Source organism: Poecilia reticulata, chromosome 7 (genome assembly GCF_904066995.2).
Source record: "Poecilia reticulata chromosome 7, P_reticulata-male-v2, whole genome shotgun sequence".
In the NCBI taxonomy this organism is placed as follows: domain Eukaryota; kingdom Metazoa; phylum Chordata; class Actinopteri; order Cyprinodontiformes; family Poeciliidae; genus Poecilia; species Poecilia reticulata.
The window spans coordinates 16,806,389-16,828,703 of NC_088836.1; the positions used below are offsets into that span (position 1 = coordinate 16,806,389).

A 22,315-nucleotide genomic window follows, 5' to 3' on the forward strand; every position below is an offset into this window, starting at 1 on the left:
CATCAAAGGCATGGCTTACAGTAGAAAGGCATATTGCTGCGTTTCCAAAAGGGGCACAAAAAAAAGATAAAAAGTCAAAAGATTTTCTTTTTTTATTGCTTTACGCTCATAACACTGTAAAACATGAAAAAAAAAAATTGAATGCCAAACCAGAGGCCTCTAAAGAAAACACTTTTTTTTTTTCTCCAAGTTGCAGTATCACTTTAAAAATGTACTCGTACATTACCTAACAGTTATGGAGCAATGACTAAAACGTGACGTATAAAACCAAAAAATACCCATAAATAGAAAACATCAGACACTTTCTGTTTCAGAAGCAAGAATGAACATTCCCCCGAACAACATCAGTGGGTAAACGTAGTGGCTCGTGTACATAACGTTGGGACTACAAAACACATAGAAGAGGAGGATCTCCTCCAACAAAACTTGTCTTTGCGTTTGAGATGCACTGCCCCCTGCTGGTCAAACCAGCAGAAAACAAGCTGCAGATGATGCAGGCGCAACAGCAGTGAGTGACACGGGATCACCAACACGCAGCAGATGAAGACATAATGCTGAGATTGTGGAATTTTGCACCAGCCTATTCTGGAAAACATTGAAAGCCCTGAGGGTCATATTTGGTTTCTTTATTTAAAAACAAACAAAAAAAAGGATTCTAAAAATCCTAACATAAAAGAACAAACAACCAAACAAAAAACAAGTAAGTTCTAAAATAACTTTTGGTAAAGTTTCAAAGTGTGCTTTTATGTATAAAATATTGCACAATCCCACACAGATTCTTAGTGATTCACAGTTTGATTGGTAAAGGCAGCAATTCCTCACTAGAATAGTTTACATTAAAGGTACAAGGCTAAGACACATTTCTTGTTTTTTCTTTTTTCTTTCCAAAAAAAAAAAAAAAAAAATACAGTTCTGGACACACTCAGAAAATGCTCCCATTTGCCTGCAAAAGCAGCAAACACAAAAAAATTCCCTGTGTAACCTCTAGGTTGACATACAACAACGTCTCTTTACCTCCAATAAAACAACCTCTTACTTATTTACAGTAAAAACCCCGTTAGAAAACCAGACCCACACAGTAAAAGAGTCCCAATCTCACAAAGGTTGTGTAACGTGCAAGGAACTGACTGACTGGAGTACCAAGAAAACCCTGAAGGAGGAAGATGGATTTATGACACAGCTTCACTTCACGAAAAAAAGAAAAATACTGCTGACTTTATTGTTCAGAAAGGCAGAACTCCCAATATGGCTTCCATCCTTTCTTCGCCGTCCAACGCAGTCTTGTCCATTATGACTTGGGACTGGGTGCTCAACTTACAGTCACTTAGCAGCACAGTTCTTGATCGGGATGCGTTGCTCATGAAAACACACCCAACATGCTGTGTTCCCGCTGGCTAAAGAACGGAGGGGCTCGTCTTTGCCCGTCCCTTTAAAGAGGGAAGGCCCCGCTGTCTTAACGGCCAGGAGGAGGCTTGAATCATTGGTTCACAAAGTGGTTCGGCCTTTAAAGGTTAGACTAGCCAGTGCTTAGGAGTGGTAAAAAAAAAATAAAAAAGGTCACTGGATTTTAGACAGCCCACTGGCCAGGAGGAGCTTAAAAGGAATGGTAGACCGTGACACAGGTATCGGCAGTCTGTCGAGTCCTGAGAGAAAAAGAAAAACAATGGCCACTCGTATTAAATTAGCAAAGCTGAGCAAAATTAAAATCTAGAACTCGCAGAACAAACGTAATTTGGGAGGCAATGGAAAGACTGCAGCAGAACTGCTGTGCTGCTCAGATGCTATCTTCACGGCGAGGAAGGGGATTGCGTGTGTAGATTTGACGTGCCCATGCTCCGACTGCTTGTTTGTGTTGGGTGGAGATTTCGAGGGTGTGGGTGTATGTGTGTGTGTGTGTATAATGCAAGGGGTCTAGGGCGGTGTGCCTGAAGGTCCCCAATGGACCTGACTCTCCTCTTGTCCCTTTACAATTTCCTGAAAGAATTGTATTCTTTCTATCTGAGGAAGAGAGACCAGCCCATCGGGAAATGGGGCCAAAGGTGGGGAGCTTATGGTGTAGCTATTAAAGTGCAGCAAGCAGAGTGGAGTGCAGACCCTTCCTCCCCACAAAATAGACGATAAAACAGATGTAAAATCAGTGCTTTGCAAAACTACTTTGACCACTTTTCCCACATTTTGACACATAACCTCACGCCCTGTTACCTGAAAATCCTTTAAAAATGACAAAGCATTCTTAGATCAATCATCCAAAATCTTTTTCTTTTTTTTAAATTTGGATGTCACCAACCTAAGCTGACGGGTAGCAAAGCAAGGAGATAACTAGCCAGGGAAGCAGCTGGCAACCTTGGAAGAGCTGCAGAGACCTAGAGCTTAGGTGGGAGAATCTGCAACAAGCCACGTAAGGAACACAGCAGAAGCATAGAAATTAAGCTCTGGTCAGAGGAGACAAAACGAGAACTTTTTGTACACATGCAATGAATCTATAAAAAGCCCACTTTATGTGAAGAGCTAAAGCAGACACAGACTAACCAAAGGCACGGATGAGCTCCCTCCGCACCGCCCAGGTGACTGTCTTTGTAAGGGAGGCGGAGGTGAGACCAGCAAACAGCATGTTGTACAGGAAGACCACGTAGAAGTTCCCAAGCCAGTTATATCGACCAAAGTCTCCCAGCAAATCGAAGCGGGTGATCCCTACAGGAAAGGAGCACAAGAAAAAAAAAAAAAAAAAAAAAAAGTTAAATCAACAGGCTTTGGCTGCAGTGCTAGGAATCATGAAATGCATGTGCACTCTTGTGGTCATTGTTAAAACTGCAAGTAAATTGATTATTTTTGCAATTTCTTAAAAGAATTGCCAAAAAAAAAAAAAAGGAAGCCCCGTCTCCCCTTATTCAGACATTCAGCAAATAGAAAAAAAATGGCAATCCTACCCGACCTAAAACATGATATATACAGTCTGTCTTCATGTCAAAAAATAACAAAAAGGTTATGCATATTTTTATACACTGTATGCAAATATCAGGTTTAGCTCCACATGCGCCTCGAATTTCCTATCTCTCTACTTCTCACTGCAATTTTAACGGCATTCACACCAGAACATGTAAAAATGGGGAACTACACCATACACTGCTGATGTAAGGCTCCCTATTATCTGCTTGAATAAGAAAATATATCGTCCTCCAATGTTGCAACCCTAATGCGAGTTACACATTCAAGCAATCAGTATTTCCATGGCAACAGGACGAGACACGACACATTCATTTTAACCCGCTTTTTCCTTAAAAAGGAGGACTCAGACAAAATCTTTTACAGCCACAACATTAACCGCACATTCAAACATCAAGAGTGCCATTAAAAATATATATATTTGTTATATATGCATGTTCTTACCAAGTGTGCGTGAAAACACCGGCAGCGCAGAGCTCAGAATTAGCAGCGAAACACAGTTTACAATGATCTGAAAGGAGCATAAACTCAGAGGTAACAGCCAGTAAACAGTGAATTAAACAGTTTCCCAGTTAAATTCAGACACTTAAAGCAGTTTACCTGCGTGAGGTTAGTGTCTTTCACGCGAGGCAGGAGGCCACAGAAGAGAGGAGAGCTGTAAAAACCCACAACTGAGGACACCATCAGGTAGCTGCAATTTACTTTAAGGACTACAGTGAAAACATGTGTGGAAAAAGCCTGGTGACTACATCTCACTTTGTTGTTTCAAAAGTAAATCTTGACGCATGCATCAACTGAAAAAAAAAAAAAATCTGTTTGTGGCAACAATTTAATCATTTAGGACTTGAAATGATTAATTGAATTAGTAGTGATGAATCGTCCACTGATTTAGTAATTGATTAATCGTTAACTGGAGTATACGGACTCTGAAAATGTCCATTTACTGAAACAACAACACAGAGCAACAATTAAGCCAAAACTGTACAAAGAATATACACATTTTGCATTTGAGATGAATAACCTTCTGTTCTACCCAGAACTCCTTGGGTGGCATTTTTAGATTCACATGGTTCATAATCTGCAAAAACAAAACAACACAACAATTTTTAAGCACCTTTTGCTATCATTAAAAAAGAAAAAAAAAGAAAAAAAATCAACAGTTTGGTGCAGTATTTTAGCTGCAGGTCCATCCTTTACTGCAAATATTCAAGCATACTATGTTTTTGGAATCAAGTCAACATTTTTATTTTTTTAATTATATTTTCTTAAAAATCAATGAAATTACTTGTTTATTTGCATGTATTTCTAATATTTTGCACAAAAAAAAGGCTAAGGGTTAAATGAAAATTCTGCTGACTGTGCCTACTTTTAAAAATCTGATTAGAATAAAAATAGTCATTATCTGGAGCCCTACCATCCATACAATAACAACTGACCTGTTTTTTATTTTAAATCTGTTACAAAAAAGTTCACTACAAAGCTGAGCACCCCACAGGTCGCTGGTTCTGTTGAAAGGATACAGGATGAGGACCACCTGAACTGCAGCGCCCAGAGAGCCGAACATGGAGAAGGAGGCCATTCCCAGGTGAGGGTCCTACAAAGCAAACATGACAATCCTCACTGTAGGCCGCCGGCTGTCCGTTTCCAACAAAACAGGAAATGTTTCTGGTGCCTTCAAAAGGAGAACCCTGACCTCCATTCCTCTGGGCATGGCCGTCTCATCCAGCAGCAGCTCCAACACATTGAAACAGACCATCAGCACACACATCACCTGGAGAACACACGCAGCAAACCCGTCAGCGAAGACGTCACAAACCGAGGAGTGAATGTAGGACTCGTGAATGCGGCGCTGCCCTTTGTATATATACCGTAAGTGCAAGCAGGATAAGCATCGCCAGAGGATAGCCCAAGTTTCGTTGCCATGGTGACGCCTTCCTCCGCATCTCTTTGGGGGGGAAACAAAAAGGAAAAGAACAAAACAATAAAACAAACAAACAAAAAAACTGATGTTGATGCTGTCGGAGAAACCCTGCAGACAGAAAGCGTCGTCAGTCAGCCTCACCCAGGGCGACACGCCTGCTCTGAACTGCTAGGTACTCTTTTCTCATGGCCTCCACGTTCAACTTGACCCAACACGATGGACCGCCATCTTCGATTGCACAATGCGAGAAGGAGAAAATAACCTTTTAAGAGTCAAGCCACGGGGGAAATGAAGGAGGGCAGTGATCACAGTCAAGAGACTTACAATTCAGCTTCCTGTAGAGCGAATCTTCTTCAAACACGGTGCAACTCAGAGTGTCTTCTATGTCCTCCAGAAGCTGAAACGCAACACGGATCAATTAGGGTGGAACATCAGAACGTGTTCATGTCATTTTCTGAAATGACACTCTGAATAGATGTGCAAAAAAATTTAAAGGAGAGAAATACAACAAAACAATATAAAATTATGTCGAAGTTTTGATTTGTGTCAAACGTTTCTGGAAAATGTCCATGGTAAGCAGTACTTCCTGATTAGAAAACATTGTGCTCAACTACAGCAAGAGCTTCAGTCAAGCACAAGTTAACAAATAATGCATACTGCAGACCCTGATTCATGTATACTTTGTTCTCTATAGAGCACAAAAAGGTTTTTAAAGACCTGACAAAACCTAGGTACGTGGTGCGGGGTTTTGATTTTTGCGAAGAGCCTTGACTTACCCGAGGTTTCACAAGCAGGCTACCCGTAACGCTGAACATTCGAGACAAGCCAAACGGGGTGCACACTAAGAAGGGAAGACACAAATTAGTACACAAAAGTGACACAACTCTGTCTCAAGTGTGGCATTTGTGCTCAGCAGATACTGACGCAGAAGCAGCAGCACTCCAAACAAAGAGATCCCAGAGTACAGGTATGGCAGATAATACTCCCACAGGTCTGCAGTTTGAAGAGGGAGGGTAGGGGGAGGATAACAATTAGCGACACTTCCAGTGAAGCCTATGTGGAGTACAAGGGTATGATGAGAGTGACTCACCGTAGAGGCTCTGTCGGGCAACGTTGTCATGGAGGAGAGCTGATGCCACCCACACAATACCCAGCACAAGGAGAGCAAGCAAGATCAGCAGGACGACAGCTTCATACACTCGCGCCATTACTCCCTACACAGAAACACCAGTTGTTTGGTGATCAGTTTGAGAGAAGCTCATTTTAAAATCTTAGACATTTACAGGTGTAAGAAAAATAAGGTAATAAATAAGGTAGGACACAAGAAAGAAAGAAATACAATGGTGGGTGAGAGGAAAGAGGGAAGGTCAACAGAAAAAACAGAAAGTCAAAAAAATAAACTCCTACCTTTTTGGATCCAGCAAACCCCTCGGACTCGGTGAAGAAATACGCAAAGGGCATGAGGAAGACGAGGGACAGGTTGGAGAATAAAAACACTAGGTTCCATAACCCTGACAAGAGAGAAACAGATCATTGTTAAAGATTGGGTGTGTGTGTGTGTGTTAGCATTCATTAGTAATTACGACTGTAATGAAACATTTTAGTAGTTCCCTCCATCAACCACTATGTGGCATTGTACTAAAAGAGTGGGATACAGGCTCCCTTCCACTGTCTATGTGAAATATTTAAAGCAGAATTTCAACAAAGCAAAAAGCAGAAAACACACAGCTCACATTGACTTTACACAGCAGCTCAGGGTGGACCAAACAGCTTCGAGCTTACAGCGAGCATCGCTAATTATTTGCTGGGCCACAGGCCAGTCGAGTATTGATGTGGGTGCTATTACTGATCCTGTAGCACCGTGACGCCCGGCTGTTCTTAATTACTTTCAACGGGACGGACGAACGAAAACAGCGAGACATACCGTGGATGAGAGAGCCATTGAGCCACTGCATGTAGTAGCTATGTGGGAAGGTGAGCAGGACCTCGTTTGACAGGATGGAGATGGGGAGAAGCAGCACGGCGCACACTGCGACAGAGAGGGTGAACGTGCACAGCCAGAGCCTGGGAAGAGGAACAATAAGATAAGTCATGAGTGTTTGTGTTTCGCCTAAGCCTAGCGAAATCAGTCTCGGCAAAGCCAAACCAAATGAGGGTGCAGAGTGCAGAGCAACAACGGTGTTAGATTTTCACTGCCAAAAGCAATAAACACGCAGGCGACCATGTAACAAGGCGATAAATCAAAAGAAAGACCTCTGGTCGCCAATCATGTCCCAGTCACTGCTATCTGCGCAATCATCCAAAGTGACAGTCAACGTAGCTGCCGTCCAGTTAATCATTAGAAGTTTGCACTTACGCAATTTTGTTGACGGTAGCATCTTCGATATCATCTGAAAAGAAAGAAGAAAAAACAAGTTATCTCGTTTGTTTTTTCAAAACGGGACATTTTCTTCCCCTAAACGTCTCCGATATGACTTTTTGAAACTAGGAGTTTGAGAAAAAAATAAAAATAAAAAACAGAACAAGACGTTTTTAATCAAACACTTCATATAATGGGTTAAAAAAAATTCCTGAAGCAGCGTATGAGCGTGTACTGCACACAAAATGCTGAAGAAAGCAAACCTCTCACTGAGCTCAGAGGGTGTGACCAAGGGTCAGGCCTGTTTGGAACATTTTGATCATTCTCGACCAAGACTCCCTTTAAACCAAAGTATGCAAAAAGAACCGAGGTACAGTCACATCCAAAAGGTTTAATATTAACAGAGATCTCATCTTTTAATAACCGTACAGCTTCAGTCTTCAGTCTTCAATTGGAATTCAGTCTTGATTGCTGTGAAGAGTGATACCATGAAGTGCAATTAACAGTAAATCAAATTTTCTTAAATTTTGGTCAAAGTGTTGCACAAAAAATACCCCAAAACAACAACAAAAAACCCCCCAGGAATTCCAACAGAAAGAAAAACACAAACACAGTATAAGACAGAAAGAGAAATACATAAAGCCCAACACATGAATCTCTCACACTGGTTTAAAACCCAGCAAGCGCAAATGTGTTTTAAGATTAAATATGATCAGGCAGCTGGTTCCACAGTTTAGGAGGTAAAACTGAAAAGATCCAATGTCCAAAATACTGAAAATGAACTTAATCTCATACACACAAAAAAATCATTTGCTGTGTTTTAGACCTTTTACAAAATGACATTTTAAATGGTTTTATTGTATCTCACAGATAATTTGATGAAGACAGAGAAACGGACATAAAAAGGGAGTGGTTCTAGCATATGGTGTCCTCATTTAGCATCAAAAAGACTTCACATACAAGAATATTTCTGCTACTACGATTGGCTCAAATAAACCATTCGAAGAATCGTTAAGGAGTTCAAGGAAAGACGTTCGGCTGCCTGCAATTTAATAAGGAGCAGCCAGGGCCGAGTTTGCTCTGGAATGGCAGCAGGCAGGTGTGACTTATAGACTGTCAAAGGGACCAAGAAAACAAAAGCAAAAAAAAAAATCAGCTACCTCTTTTAAAGAAAACCATCACAGAGAAACAGACATTCAGTAGGAAGTATCATCAGTCTACAGAATGTAAAGTAATTTTTTCCTGAAGAAAACTTTTCTAGATGAACCAAGCAACTTTTTTCAGGTTGTTTGGGACATCTGTAAAAGTGACTTTAAAAAAAAAAATTAAAAAAATGGTGAATGCTCCCAAGAGCATTGCCCTCCAGACAGTAAAGAATCCTGAGACAAGTTGTGACTCAACCCTTTAGGAGTCACTTTACCGAACAATTCGGGATCAATCCAAAAACTCCAAAGGTGAAAGTGAAAATCGAGTGACTGGGATCAAAACTCCAAGTTCCAGAATCGTGGCCAAGAAAACTCCCCCAAGACTAAGGTCATCTTGAAAACGAAAGGTTGACATGAATTTGACGCTCACACACCAGCCTCGTTACTGGGTACACTTGCCCAATTGCTTGCTAAAACAAATCGCAAAGTTAACTAATCAAATTCAAATTTAGAACCAGAATGGAGAAAACAAGAGCTTTAAGTGACTTTGAGAGTATGTAGTGGTTTGAGTATTTCAGAAACTCCAGTCATACTTTTTTTTCCCTCTTTTATCTGCACTACAAACAACCAAGTCACTTCTGGAGGCAAACAGGAGCACAACTTGATTCTAGCAAAGTGTATCTAATAAAGTGGCCAGTAAGTGTTTATCTCACAAAACCTCTGAAACTGAAATGCTTCTTACTGAACATCAGAAAACCATGGAAAGACCTGAGGAAAACCTCTTATAACACTGAAGCAACACGATTTGTGAAGAACAAAATTCTGTCAACCTTAAACATTTGGCTACAACTATAAATAGCAAGCAGAACTCCCCCCCGACTCCCCCAGAAAAAAAACTCAACACCTTTTATTATGCACCTGAAACGAATTAAGTGCTACTCTTAGTCAGGTATGTGATAATACGTCCTTGTGGCGATGCTGTCGCAGAGGTTCTACTGCAAAGTAAAACCCAAGGAGCAAGAACCAGTTCTGGGTGTCATAAACGTCTCTGTACTGTGGGATTGCATAACTGTCACATAGCTGCAGGGCAGAACTGTGCTCTTGTTGTTGATGCACAAACTTCAGCAGAAGGAAACCGATGCACAGAATGTGAATAAAAACGTGCAGAAGAAATGACCGTCTACTAGGGTGCAGCCCAGCCACGGTGGAGAACTGAAGAAAAATCCACATCTGCTTCCAATGGACTCGCATTTTATTGGCTTGAGCGAATGTTAATCAGCTCAACAGAGCACAAGTGACTGGGATCACTTGCAGTCATCTCGCAGTACATACGTCTTGTTCTTAGCCTCGTGGTGACAATCATTTGTGCCTGCCAAAAAGTTTGTACAAGTTTAAGGTTTCAACTTTGTCTTGCAGAATTGTTTTTTAATCACTCCCCCGCCTTTTTAAAGAGCTTTCTGCACACCGAGCAAAACGTCTCCTCAACATTATCTCCAGGCTTTTCAAATCAAAGTTCAGAGTGTGACGTCCTAAAAGTAATGGGCAAACTTTGTTAAATGTGCATACATACGAAGAAAGGAAAGGACAATGAACAAAACAATGAACAACTATAAAACAGAAAAACACAAAACAGACTCCTTACTCAAACAGCGAGTTTCTCAGTAGAACTTATGCAAGCCTGAAAACGTGTTGCCAACACACTCAGTGGAAAAGAAATTCCAAAACCTCAATGTAATCGGTGCGCTTGTCAACACTGTTCGTTTTCCTCAAGGCAGTTCTCAGTGAACTGTTGATTGAAAGCCAACCCGCAGAGCTCTCTGAAATACATACTCACATCCAGAAACCGTCGAACTCACCTGTGATAAACTCTGCAGTCTTTTTGAAGTGTGTGAGGACGAGGTAGCACACCATGTAAAGGCACGTAAACAAGAGGACACAGATCTGCACGAGAGAAACAAAAGGAACTTAGTCTTTTCTGCACGAGTCTGAAGACAGAAAATGTACCCCTTCCCACCCCCCGGTCGATCTGTCAGAACAGCTGCGGCTGAAGACATCTACCTGTTTTTAACCATTTAGTTTCGCTCAGGCGTTGAAGTAAGACGTAAATCACAAGACAGGGGAGATGAAAACAAGAGACGGGGTGGCAAAAGCTAAAAACATGAACCGTTTTGTCTTGCATAAAGATTATTCAAACAAAGAAAATGGGGTTCCAAGTGCTCAAAGGGGATAGTTCCCCTTTACTTGGATTAGAGGGACTTGGGGAGACAGACGGGTAAAAACCAGTGAGAAACACTCCACCCTGCCCCCTACTGCAGAGAGTAAAGGTCATCAGCTGATGTTACATTCATTCAAATTTAGGTTAAACCAGCAATCTGTCGTCTGGCAAATCTCTAACACGCCAAACACTAGGGTCTGCTAAAACCCTCACACTTGTATAGAGTTTCAGTTAATTACAAGTTATAATAAAATTTTAAAGTTACAAAATGCTTGCAGAAGAGGCTTTTAATCCCCAACAACCAACTGACTACACAGGACTAATTGCCAACTTTATATTGTCTTACTATTTATGCATTGTAACATGCCATTTTGATTTTTGCTGCTTGATTTGTCCCCACAATTTTTATTTTTTTATTCCTCACCACAGCTTTAAGGAACCACATGTAATCTACGAACAAACACGCTGGGCAAATTGAAAAAGGAAGTAATGTTGCAACGCGACGACATTTCTGAACAGGTGCCAAAAAGGAGTTCAATATGCAAAACGGGATTTACATTTTTACCCGTAGGGCAGTAACAGCAAAAAAAAAAACAACTAAGATATGCTCTCCTAGGTAAGATAAGATACTTTAACATAAATGTGAAGAATAAAACCCAAATGATGGTAATATCAGATTTGGTGCTCTATATAAAAAGCTCATGATATACATTCACCAGCAATCTTATTGGGTGCACATTGCTGGAACTCATGGTGAACGATTCACTGTGCCAGAAAAATTTATCACATATTTGGTTCAAATGAAATCAAATGCTTCATTGTTACGGGTTTTACCAGCTGCACATCTTTGATGGGAATGTCACATTCAACTGCATACAAAAAGCTAAACTACTGAACTGAGATCCGGTGAATGCAGAAGCCAAATAGAGTACAGAAAACACACCGTTGAAGAAACATGCTTGAGGTCACTACAACTCCATTTTATTCTGCTGGGCGAAGCCACACCGACGACATTATAAACACTGACATCAAGGTAGGACACATCACATTTTTGCTTTCAGGTTATTGTTCACCTTTTAAGTTTCAGTTTCCTGTTCTTAGATTACGGGAGGGCCGCTCACTGTGGTCTTCTGCTGCTGCAGTCCATCTGCTTCAAGCTTCGATGTCTCGTGCATTCAGGTTTCATTTGGTATACCTTGGTTGTCACATCTAGGTATCATCTCAAACCAGTTCTGTCCATTCTCTTTTGACAAGGAATTTTCAACCACACAACTGTGACTCACAACATATTTTCTTTCTTTCAGAGCATTACCTGGAAACCTGGGCGATGGTTGTGCATGGTATACACTACAAACTCGGTCTTAGAGCAGCATTTTCGGCCAGACTTGCACTAACAACAATGGCAGTTTCCTTTTCCTGCTGATGCTCCTCATGAGGTCTAGTGAGTTGCATTCACCACACCTAGATACATAAATCTATTAAATTACTCCCATGTGATTGGCTGATTCAGTGTTAACAAGCAATAGAGCAGGTGTTCCAAAGTGGCGAGTACAATTTCTGTGAAAAACAGTCATTTATCCCACAGGGACACTTGACCCAGTTCATCAGATCTCCCTACTTCTCCCTGAGAGTATCTCAACACCAAACGAATAAATCGGCTTCTTCCTGAATGTTCTTTTTTGCTGGAGAAAAGCTGAGAATAAAGCAAACTGAATTTAGCTTTCAGCATTCTTCTATTTGAGAAATATTTGAAATTTCTCGTTATAAGCAGGAATAATCGGTGGCAACAAACAGCCTGCATACCAACAACAAAGCACCCTATACAGTACAACAACTAATCTGCTCAGACTGAAAATTCTTCAATAATGCAGCCTAATTTGGCAAGAGGTTAATCCGGAAAAAAAAGAAAAAAAAGGCAAAAGCAGGGAACAAAGTATGTGTATTAGATTTGAAATAAAACGGGTAGAATAAAACCTTTTCAGTCCATGTTGGTGAGAACCCACATCTTTCTTTGGTGTCAAGAGACGGAAGCCACCTTCAAGACGGTTTTAAAGTTTTTAGCATGGAGGGGAGTAGGGCTGTAGTGATACAATAATCTCACAATACAATACAGGATATTCTTCTCATGATGCGATATATATTGCGATATTCAGCAAACGATGCAATTCAATACACTTTTGCGATTTTCTGAAAGATTTTAGAGGGACAGAGTGATTTTGGTGACATTTTGTGACCGTTATAGAGTAAGACTGAATTAATTTAACTGAAAATTGATTAAAAGCACCAACAACACAATACCTGGCTATGGTTGGACATGGACACAGACTTAAAGTCGACAGCTGGACAAAATGAATCAAAGAAGTGGTGAGAAAACATGTTTCTTTTAATTGAAACAGTACAAACTGTAGCTTACATGCATTTGTAAAGTAAATAATACCTTTTTAACCTTGACACTTAACATCTGAAGGAATCACTCTAAGCCTGATGACCTAATCACTCTCCCGGCAAGTGATTAGGTGAGTGAGCAAGGTGACAATTGGATGTTACGATACTTGCGGATGAATATCGATTTTTTTCTAGGAAAGAAAATATCAACATACATCGCAAAATCGATATTATTACACAGCCCTAGCGGGGAGTGTATCTGCATCCTATGCAAAGATGCAGTGCAGAGAAATTTGAACTTTGCAGATTGACTTGGACATATTTGTTCTGATAGATTTGACTGGCAACCCTGAGAATTCATTGCATATTTATTGAACAGGCTCCAAAAGGTAACGTAACCCTGTTTAATAATACTAAGTTGTGATGAAAGTTGTGAATTTTTACTTTTCTAGAGATGCAGAAATATTAGCTGGAAATATTAGTAGGACCAAATTTCAGTTTGCTGGTCCCAACAATTGACCTGGAAGACGGAAACTAGAAATGAAATTCTTCTCCAACAGCAAATGCACCATACTGAAGCGCTAAATCTTGTCACTAACACTTTTAGGTGAGGAGGAAGTTGTTCATGTGACAAAAACATGAACAAAGTATTAATGTTGAATTTTGTATTTCCAGTATAACTGAAGTGTTTAAGGAAAAAAAAAAAGTTGGGTGAAGCGCAAAAGCTGCAATAAGGCAACAGTATTTCTTAGGAGAGAAGCTTCAAGTGCTGCAACACAGTCCTCCCAGATTTTGGTAGGGTAAGTGGTGATCATTTTGCCTCCTGAAGTTGAGCAGGCTGCAGCAGATGATAGGAAAGCTGAACATATTACAGAAAGTTGCTCAATTTTATTCTTTTGAGCTTTCAACCTCCGTCTGTTAGGAAGGGGGTTAGGGTTGCCTTTCGTAAATCTAAGAGTTAAGGTAAGAATCTGGATTCTCGAGGAAAAACACACAAACTGATGTTTAGTGAGTAATGCCAATTGTGCTAATAGCCAATAAGGACAGTTTAAAATACAAACTTCTAATAATTGTGTTTTGTTTGTGCCACAGCCTTACATGGTCATCCGAAACACATCACTTCCCAGGGGGTTCTGGCTGATTCTGTGCAACCATCTACTTTGGAAATAAACCACTCACTTCCAATATTTCCAAATATTCCATGGTCCATTCACTCACATTGTTTTAGGGCATCCTATTTCTGACCTGCAGGATTCTACCTTGACCTTTTACCCAGCCAGACATTGATCCTTCCTGGCTCAGGATGCAGGCTAAGGCATGGGCTCTCTGCACAGTTTACATCCTCAAACACAGGCTGTTCTTTTTCCATGTCAGTTATGCATAAATTTGCCAGATGTTATTAGTGTGCATAATTTACAATGATACAGTGGAGACAGATATTTGGCAGCAACAACATTTTCCCAAGGATTTTTTTTTTATTATTATTTTAACCTGAACACTGGTGTGCAGCACGCATACTAGAAACACAAAGGTTAAAATCTTTCAAGTAAATTTACATGTGAGGTTGTTTGCTTAGATTGCTTTTTTAAAGATTATTTTAAAGTGTTACTTCAGTGGAAAAAAATAATAAGAAAATGTACTAAAATGTGAAATCATTGAACAAAAAATGTATGGGAAATCAGGAAAGTACTTTAACTAAAATGTCTGCAGTTGCTAGTCAGTGAAACAGACATTTGACAGCTGCCTGTTTTCTAAGTAAATTTAATTTATGGACAATTTTTCAATAATAATATAATTAAAACATTTCACAAAGAGAGACAGAGGGTCTCCTATATTTTTAAGTTATATGAAATCCAAAACAGCAACACATATCTTGATAGCATCTTGCAATATTACGTAGCGTTCTCATTATGATCACATTTGAGCTTATTCAGCATTTATAGCGCTCTCATGAATGTTCCCTTTAAAGTTGCTCTCGTGACATGCGCTAATCCACCCGCATAAAATTACCATCGCTGATTTATGCTTTTGTTTTTGCAACAAATGCCAAGTTGTACCTCTCCTCTGAAACTAAAGGAGGTCGCATGCATCATTTCTACACAGAATGTCTCACTGTGTGAATTGTCTGACCTCAGTACCAGTTTGTCATGCCGCCTTAGTCCATCTAAGCCAGGACTGCAAGTCAATGTTTTACAAATGTTTTGTTGCTACTCTGTGAAATTACACACCTTGGAGATGAGACTTTAATAACTGGGAATATTATTCTTTTTATTTATTTATTTATTTTTAACTTCTCCGGGGAAGTGCAAATGTTGGCCAATGTGGCATATCTTTAAAATTTCAAGTGACTCCGTCATAGATAGCTTGTCACTTGGATTTGTCTTAGTGTCTCTATAGAGCTGACTGTCATGAGAGGGTGCACTGCCAGAAGGTGATGTGCTAGACACTCACGGCTCGCCTGCGGCTAATAGCATTAGGTCCAGAGGGGAAAAGGTCACTGACAATCTGAAGCAGCAAAGAGGTGATTAAAAAGGAGTACAACTATAGACAGGAACTGCTTTGTGTAACATGTCGATACTCCATCGATACTTTGCATTTTATTGACAAAGGTCCCAAATCTCTTTATAGTGTAAATATCTCAGGCCAGTACCAAGAGAGTTAAAATGTTGTGATTTGAAAATCTGGCTTAAAGTTTACGTTTGCTTTAAAAAACAAAAACAAAAAAAAAACATATATGCATTACAAAGTTAGCCTAATTTAGAAATTAAGGCTTAAAAAATGTGATGTTACTTGATACGATTTTAACTAAAAATTATAAATGATATGATTTTAACTTCTATAACAAACAGAAGCTTTCGGTTCTTGTCCATTTTGACAGTGCAAAAAAAAAAAAAAAACAGAAAAAAAAATTTATTTGTAGCTGAAGTCGCAACGTCTCAGAAAAATATGTTGTTGCTGAAAACCAGGATAATAATACTGATTAAAATCAACATAAGATTTGAAAACATTCGTTGTTGTAATGACAACTGTGATTCAATGTGTTGTGCAGCTTTTGTGCAAAAACATTGGCTGATAATTGGAATTGGACAATTCTGAGCTTGAGTGAAAAGAATTTCTGGCATAACTTCGTTAACTCTCAGTTTTCATGGATCGGGTCAAAGACCTGATAACACGGAGCAACTCTTGAATTGCTGAGAAACAACTTAAGTTGTAGACCAACGCATTTCTCAGCATTTTAAGTGTTACTACAGTCGGCTTCACCTTAATAACTCTGTGCATGAGTTGAAACACTGAATGAATGTGCCAAGAGACTTGGAGTCATTTAGAAGGAATTTTCAGAGGAAACTTTTTTTTTGTTTTTTTTTACAAAGACATGTCAGATATTAACCATTGAGTGGACTTCAGTAAATACCTGAAAAGCTCAGCATATTGCAGCAAAGTTGTTCTGTTTAATGGTTTTGAACAATCAACCACTTACAGGACATCCTGGATATTTGGAAAAGTCAGCTGCTTTTTAGAAATTTCAGCATTAAGGAAGGGGTTCACATTTTCCAGAGAACAGATGCCGAGGCTGATGTTCACAGTTACTAATGCTAACCTTGCTAATCATGCCGATTGTTAAGATGCTTGAAAAAGCTTAAAATGTCAGCTTCAAATAATTTTAATATTTGAACTCTGTTTAACAGCAACTCATCTGCTTCTAATATAAAATAATTAATCATCACCCACAGCACCCTATATTTCTGAGCACTTATAATACAAAAAAAAATCAGATTAGGATGAAACCAGTGCTGGCAGGTCAAAAGCTTTATAAAAACCAGAAAACAGTTATGGGAAACAAATCCTTGATCATTGTATTTCTTATGCATTACTACTAAATTTTGATCAAATAATATGCCATATCAGGTCATTAAAATTTTGGATTTTGTTTTTTTCTGTTATACTAATAACATTCAGATTATTCATGGCAAGCACAAAGTTATCACACATATAATTAATGTATCCATAAATGCCGAAATAATCGATAAAGAGATTACCTGTGCGGTTTTTTTTTTGTATCATTATATAATGGTCATACATTTTTATCTTTGATCCTAACTGCATAGGTTTTGCTCATCCCTTCATATCCTGGGATGCAATGCGCTTAACAGAAATAAACAAACTTGAGCAAAACTGCAAGTTCAACATTGTCCTTATTGATAAATTGGTGTTATCCACAACAGCTTAGCTTTCAGGAGCGGATCTGTCGGAGGGGGACCTGAATGTTTTATATCGGGTTAAAGTTCTCTGCCTTGCTGTAACGGAGCAGATCGAGCTGCAAAGTCTGAAGTTCAACATGAGGTGTGGTTTTAAACAAAGCCGCGTCAGACACAAGAGCAAGCAGCAGCACAGTTACAGAAAATTATATACACAGGGCTAAAAACAGACAATAATGCAGTACTGCTATGGCTGCGTTTGTCTTGAAACGAATACAGTGAACGCGACTAAAAGAAAAAAGAAAAATAAGTCAGGTTAAACAAATGTAATTTAGAGAGAGAGGCTAACACAGACCTTTTAACAACGTGACTTTTTGCATGTGAAAAGACAGCATGCTATATTGTCTGTGACGACCCCAAATCCCCCCCTTTAACTCGTCAACCAACGGTTGCTCCACTTTTAGCCCAGCTTTACTTACTATCGTCTCTCGGACGCGGTTGTGGAAAAGTTGCTCCCTAATCGACACTTCGTCCGTTTCCATCCTCTAAAAAGCATGCCACTCCCCTGAGCCCTGAAGCCACTGAGAGGGCCAGTTTGATTAAAAATGTTGAACCGGTTGCATCGTCGCAAGTCAGCAACGGATGTATCAGTTGGTTAGAAGCGCTGAGTTTTAAAAATCGGATACAGCTACCCTGATCAAAACCGGGCGGGGCGGGGTCATTGGGGCGGGGCTTAGCACTAAAATGGATCCCATTGATTGGTCAAGGCAGCTGCCAATCAGAACTAAACTTAAAGAGATTGTTTTTTTTGGCTTACAGATGTTCTGTGTATTTTTACTAAGTAGCAAAAAAAAAGAGCACATATTTAGTAGCAAGATGATATTTGAATTGAAAAGAACTAATTTATGCATCATAATTATTTACACCATAATAGTTAGAGGAAATCTGTTTAACATTTGTTATTTTTTTGTGTTTGAAATTTTGCACACCCCATATGACATTTTTACTGTTAAAAAAATCAAACATAAACTTTAAAGCATCTTAATTACATTCATCCATACATGCATTTTCTTATCAGACAAGGATAATGAGTAACTTTATGAAGAAGGCTGCCTCAGTTCTGGGAGTTGGTCTGGAGTTTCTAGAGCTGATTGTGCTGTAAAGAAATATTTGAAATGAAAAACATCATAGAGAACCATAAAGGCATCTTCTTTGCAACACAACAATCTAGCAATAGAGAGTCTTCAGTGATATGCATCTTCAAATCTAATTAAGGACAGGCTGCTGTTGCAAAAGAACCTTGAATAATAAGGATTATTAAATCATCAAATTTTATATTGGGATCAGTGAAATATTATTGAATTAAATTAAATTGAACCAAATTGAATGAACGTGCTTGGTGTGTCTCGGACGTCGGAACTCAGATCAAGAAATTAAGCCTCCCCCTCTAGGTTGCAAGCCAGAAAATGAAAAGCAGTGGGTTCATCAATTGTTGTGCTGCTACTGCTAAAAAAAATACACTGATAACAACATTTGTTTTTTATGTTTCAATTCAAACTCTACAATGAATATGATTTCAAATAAATATTGTGCAGCACGGACGCCACAGATTTAATTGTTTAGATGGGCTTCTTTCAATACATTTCGTATGCATGGGAGTCGACTCATACTAGATATTGGCTGGACGGTAAGATGAGGCTTGTTGGAAAGCTTTTGAATTCCCAGTCAGAATTTGGACCTCGTGGACATTTCTCAGAAACTCTGACTTCAGAGTATACATAAAAAAAAACACCAAGATCATTGTTTGTGTAAATAAAACAAAGAAACAATGCAGCAGAAAACCTCTGCTTTCCAAAACGCCGGGGCTTTACAATCGAAGCAACATGCATAATTATAAAAAAATAAATTATATTGCTATCATTCTTGATTGATGTAGAATGTTTTACATTTTATTATTACTGATTAATCAGCTGCATCTTTAACAAGTGTTTCTCATTTTTACCACTGGAAAACATTTGAAACTATTTTTGAATGTACTGAATTGTCTCAGTCAATGTTTTAGCAGCCTATTTTCCCTTCAAGGCTTCTAATAAATTAAAAATATTCAAAGCTTATAACATTAGCATCCTGTTTTTAAAAAGTGCTCATCAAGCACTTTGTTTTTATTCCGTCAGTCATTATGACGTTCCCTATCTAGGCTGCTGTGTAATCTTATTGTCATGATCCAAAGTCCAAATGTTGCAACAACGTGCTGCAACTTCAACAGCGGAAACCACTGAAAAGGATTTCTCTGGATAAGGATTTTTAAACTAAGGACTACGTAAGTAAAACATCCTTTATGACACAAAGCCAAATACTAAATATGTGAAAGGAACAGATGGGCTTGGTGAATAGAGAAAGTTGGTTGAAATATATATATTTTTTTTCAGTCTACTTAGCGAGGTCATATGATTCTTTTTCAAAGGCATTAATTTCTGGGGATGTCAAAGTAAATGACTTGATGATTACGAGCTAAAATAAACCCCATTTATATAACATATTAATCCAAGTAGGGACATGAATCACAGAGATTAAAAATCACTCTGACTTCTCTGCCAGAAATGACTGGAACAGCTGGCAGATAAGATCAGGAAATCACGACATGTGGCATTATGTGAGTTTCGGAATAGCTCACATGGGTTAGCCCCCTCCTCCCCCCCCACCCCCCAAAAAAAACAAAAACTAATAAACTCAGCCCTTCTTAATAACAATCTTTAAAACACTCTCAAATGTAAATGCAGGCATAATTCTGTCACTCCATTGCAGGAACTAAACAAAGATGGCAGCTCACTAGAGCAGGAACTGATCCACTGCTACAACAGTATGGTGAAGAGAGTCCTAGTAGCCTACGCCCTGTGGGCGATGGGTGGGCCTTTGGGTCTTCACCATCTCTACTTAGGGAGAGACAGCCATGCTCTGCTGTGGATGCTAACTCTGGGAGGTTTTGGCTTTGGCTGGGCAAGAGAGTTCATACGTATTCCAGCTTACGTCAGCGAGGCTAATCGAGATACAGAAAAAGAAAGATGGCCGCCCAAAGAGGGACTCCCACCTGCCAGCCCCTTCAGATTTGCTGGGCAGGTGTGTGTTGGGATCTACTTTGGCATGGTGGCTCTCATTGGACTAAACTCCCTCAGTTTCTTCTACTTGATCGTTCTGCCCCTAAGCGTGGGCGCAGGGGTTCACTTGGTGTCCAATGTTGGTCAACAGACTGCAGATCTCCAAAAAACCCTCACTGCCTGTCTTGTGACATCACCGATATTCTACGGCAGCTCTCTCTCACCTCTTCCTATAAGCTTGGCTGCTAGCATCACTGCTGCACAGCACCGCAGGTTCAAACCTCCGAAAGCCCCTGGCACCCAGCAGAAACTAGGTGAGGTCCTTTACGTACCCAAAGATCCCTTACTTGAATTTATAAAACTCAGCTGAAACTACGTTTTCCTCCACGTTTCGTTCAGGTCCACGGCTTTACAGGATTGGTCTAGCTTGGCTTGCCTTCTCTGCTCCACTGGGTTATTGTTTTTTTTACAACACTACGGCCACACTGTATTACCTGTCTGACTCAATAGCTGCACTGCTGGATATTTTCTGGTTCCTGCCTTGGCTCAGAAGTGTGCTGGAATATTTTCTTTTAATACCGTACCGCATCCTGTGTGCACTGACTGGAGGGGGGTACCACGAAGACGCTTGGAGGAAGGTGCTGGAAATACTGCTGAAAGAGTACACACACAGAGAAAAAGAGGCGCTAAAGGTGAGAAGGCTATGAGTGATGAGTTAATACATCCATGCCCTGATTTTGCTTGACATTCTCTTTGTGTTTGAATGTTTGCACTCAAGGTGTTGTCATTGGAGACAGAGGCGTCTCTGGAGGAAATAACTCGAAGCTACAGGGAGCTGGCCAAGACATGGCATCCAGACCACAACCCTAACAACGATGCTGAGAAAATGTTCATGAAGGTCCAGGAAGCTTATGAGGTCTTGATGCGATGGCACAAACCCCAAAGGTTCAAATAGTGGTGCTATTTTTCTTACAGATTGGCCATCATTGAGTGTCATTTAAAAAAAAAAAAAACTGTTTGTGGATATGTGACAAATCATTTGTATATGTCTTATGTATATGTCTTGTTTATTTAGCATCTTCAGTTGGTTTCAGATACATTTTGCAGGGTTTGCAGGACATGTTATTATGTTGATATGCATTTCTTAAGCAAGGTTTGAGTGCTCTTTGTTTGTTTCGAAAATACATCACCATCATCAATCCTTGTGGACTGACGGAACAAGAAAAAGTGTCTAAAACATCAATGTCCACTGTTGCATTTGCTGCCATCCGGGCAAATTGACCTGTCTCTACATCGTCCATGCGTTTGGAAATTTGGTTGTTTTTATTTTTAATAAGCAGGCAGCTTCACATGTTCCATTGGATTGGGATGGCACCAAACATTCTAACTTCATCTTCATGTTCTACATGCAGATTCACATTTGGGCCTTTTTCTGCATGTAAATCCCATTTCATCCTCATTATTCCTTACAGTTCTGTGTCCTGAAAAGAAGTGTGCTTTGAAATCTACCTTGATGTATTTGTTTTATTATTATTTTATTTTTAGACCTTTCTAATTTGGTAAGATTTAGGCTGTAGGTAAAGTTAAATGAGAAAACTCAACCCATTTTTCCACGTCTTGTGTTCTTTTGCCTTTCCTCCTACAGCTAAAACAATGCATGTTATGTTAATTGCAGGTTCTAAATTGCACTAAGGTGTGAATGCAGATATGAATGGCTGTTTGTGACACTTGTCTCTATTATGGCCTGTGAAGGACTTGTCAATTGTACATGTTGTGTTCTTGTATGTCTACAATTGCCTAGCGGACATAGAAACCAGCTCCCCTGTGACACTGAACGTAACATAAAGCAAGTCAATAAATGGATGGATACATTTTTCATATGGCATGATCTCTTGATGGAATTATGTTTCCTGTCAGTCAGAGAGATGCAACACCTTGTATGGCCTCCTATCATTCTCTTTTAACTTCACACTCATTTGAAGACTTGTGCAGGTATTTGTTTCAGAAGTGCAAAAGATAAGATAATTATTTAATTCTATTGCTTCGCGGGGTGATT

At 39.6% G+C, this 22,315-nt stretch overlaps 2 protein-coding genes across 5 annotated transcripts; one reads left to right on the forward strand and one right to left on the reverse strand.

Annotated features, from left to right (window-relative positions):
* Positions 1-74: 74 nt before the first annotated feature.
* Positions 75-17,839, reverse strand: lmbr1l (limb development membrane protein 1-like). 2 transcript variants are annotated; one of them, XR_534062.3, is made up of 18 exons: positions 17,644-17,839; positions 10,225-10,309; positions 7,221-7,254; positions 6,789-6,928; positions 6,272-6,375; positions 5,955-6,078; positions 5,789-5,857; positions 5,641-5,705; positions 5,189-5,261; positions 5,006-5,092; positions 4,812-4,888; positions 4,637-4,714; positions 4,464-4,537; positions 3,544-3,634; positions 3,388-3,454; positions 2,530-2,691; positions 2,288-2,384; positions 75-1,643 (listed from the first exon to the last, which is right to left on the reverse strand). XR_534062.3 is itself a non-coding variant. In XM_008413676.3 (17 exons), the coding sequence occupies exons 1-17, from the start codon at positions 17,704-17,706 to the stop codon at positions 1,558-1,560; spliced, it is 1,479 nt and encodes a 492-aa protein (XP_008411898.1). In that variant the 5' UTR covers positions 17,707-17,839; the 3' UTR covers positions 75-1,557. The 2 variants fall into 2 exon arrangements, 1 of the variants encoding a protein (XP_008411898.1); XM_008413676.3 differs by lacking the exon at positions 2,288-2,384.
* dnajc22 (DnaJ (Hsp40) homolog, subfamily C, member 22) lies at positions 11,706-22,130 on the forward strand. 3 transcript variants are annotated; one of them, XM_081609007.1, is made up of 5 exons: positions 11,706-11,796; positions 11,888-12,024; positions 19,970-20,573; positions 20,659-20,951; positions 21,038-22,130. In XM_081609007.1, exons 3-5 carry the CDS (start codon positions 20,027-20,029, stop codon positions 21,212-21,214), a joined length of 1,017 nt encoding a protein of 338 aa, XP_081465133.1. In that variant the 5' UTR covers positions 11,706-11,796; positions 11,888-12,024; positions 19,970-20,026; the 3' UTR covers positions 21,215-22,130. The 3 variants fall into 3 exon arrangements, with proteins under 3 accessions (XP_081465133.1, XP_081465132.1, XP_008411903.1); XM_081609006.1 differs by having other exon boundaries at positions 11,747-12,024; XM_008413681.3 differs by lacking the exons at positions 11,706-11,796; positions 11,888-12,024 and adding an exon at positions 17,915-19,484.
* Positions 22,131-22,315: the final 185 nt, after the last annotated feature.

What these genes read in the sequence shown, in the direction of transcription:
- lmbr1l (XM_008413676.3), bottom strand. Translation starts at nt 17,706, where the DNA reads ATGGAAACGGACGAAGTGTCGATTAGGGAGCAACTTTTCCACAACCGC. An exon ending in GGTTTGCTGGATCCAAAAAG is followed by an intron (nt 6,079 to 6,271) that starts GTAGGAGTTTAT and finishes GTTTCTGTGTAG; the next exon opens with GGAGTAATGGCGCGAGTGTA. An exon ending in TGGAGTGCTGCTGCTTCTGC is followed by an intron (nt 5,706 to 5,788) that starts GTCAGTATCTGC and finishes TTCCCTTCTTAG; the next exon opens with TGTGCACCCCGTTTGGCTTG.
- dnajc22 (XM_081609007.1), top strand. Translation starts at nt 20,027, where the DNA reads ATGGTGAAGAGAGTCCTAGTAGCCTACGCCCTGTGGGCGATGGGTGGG. An exon ending in TGGCACCCAGCAGAAACTAG is followed by an intron (nt 20,574 to 20,658) that starts GTGAGGTCCTTT and finishes CGTTTCGTTCAG; the next exon opens with GTCCACGGCTTTACAGGATT. An exon ending in GAGAAAAAGAGGCGCTAAAG is followed by an intron (nt 20,952 to 21,037) that starts GTGAGAAGGCTA and finishes TTTGCACTCAAG; the next exon opens with GTGTTGTCATTGGAGACAGA.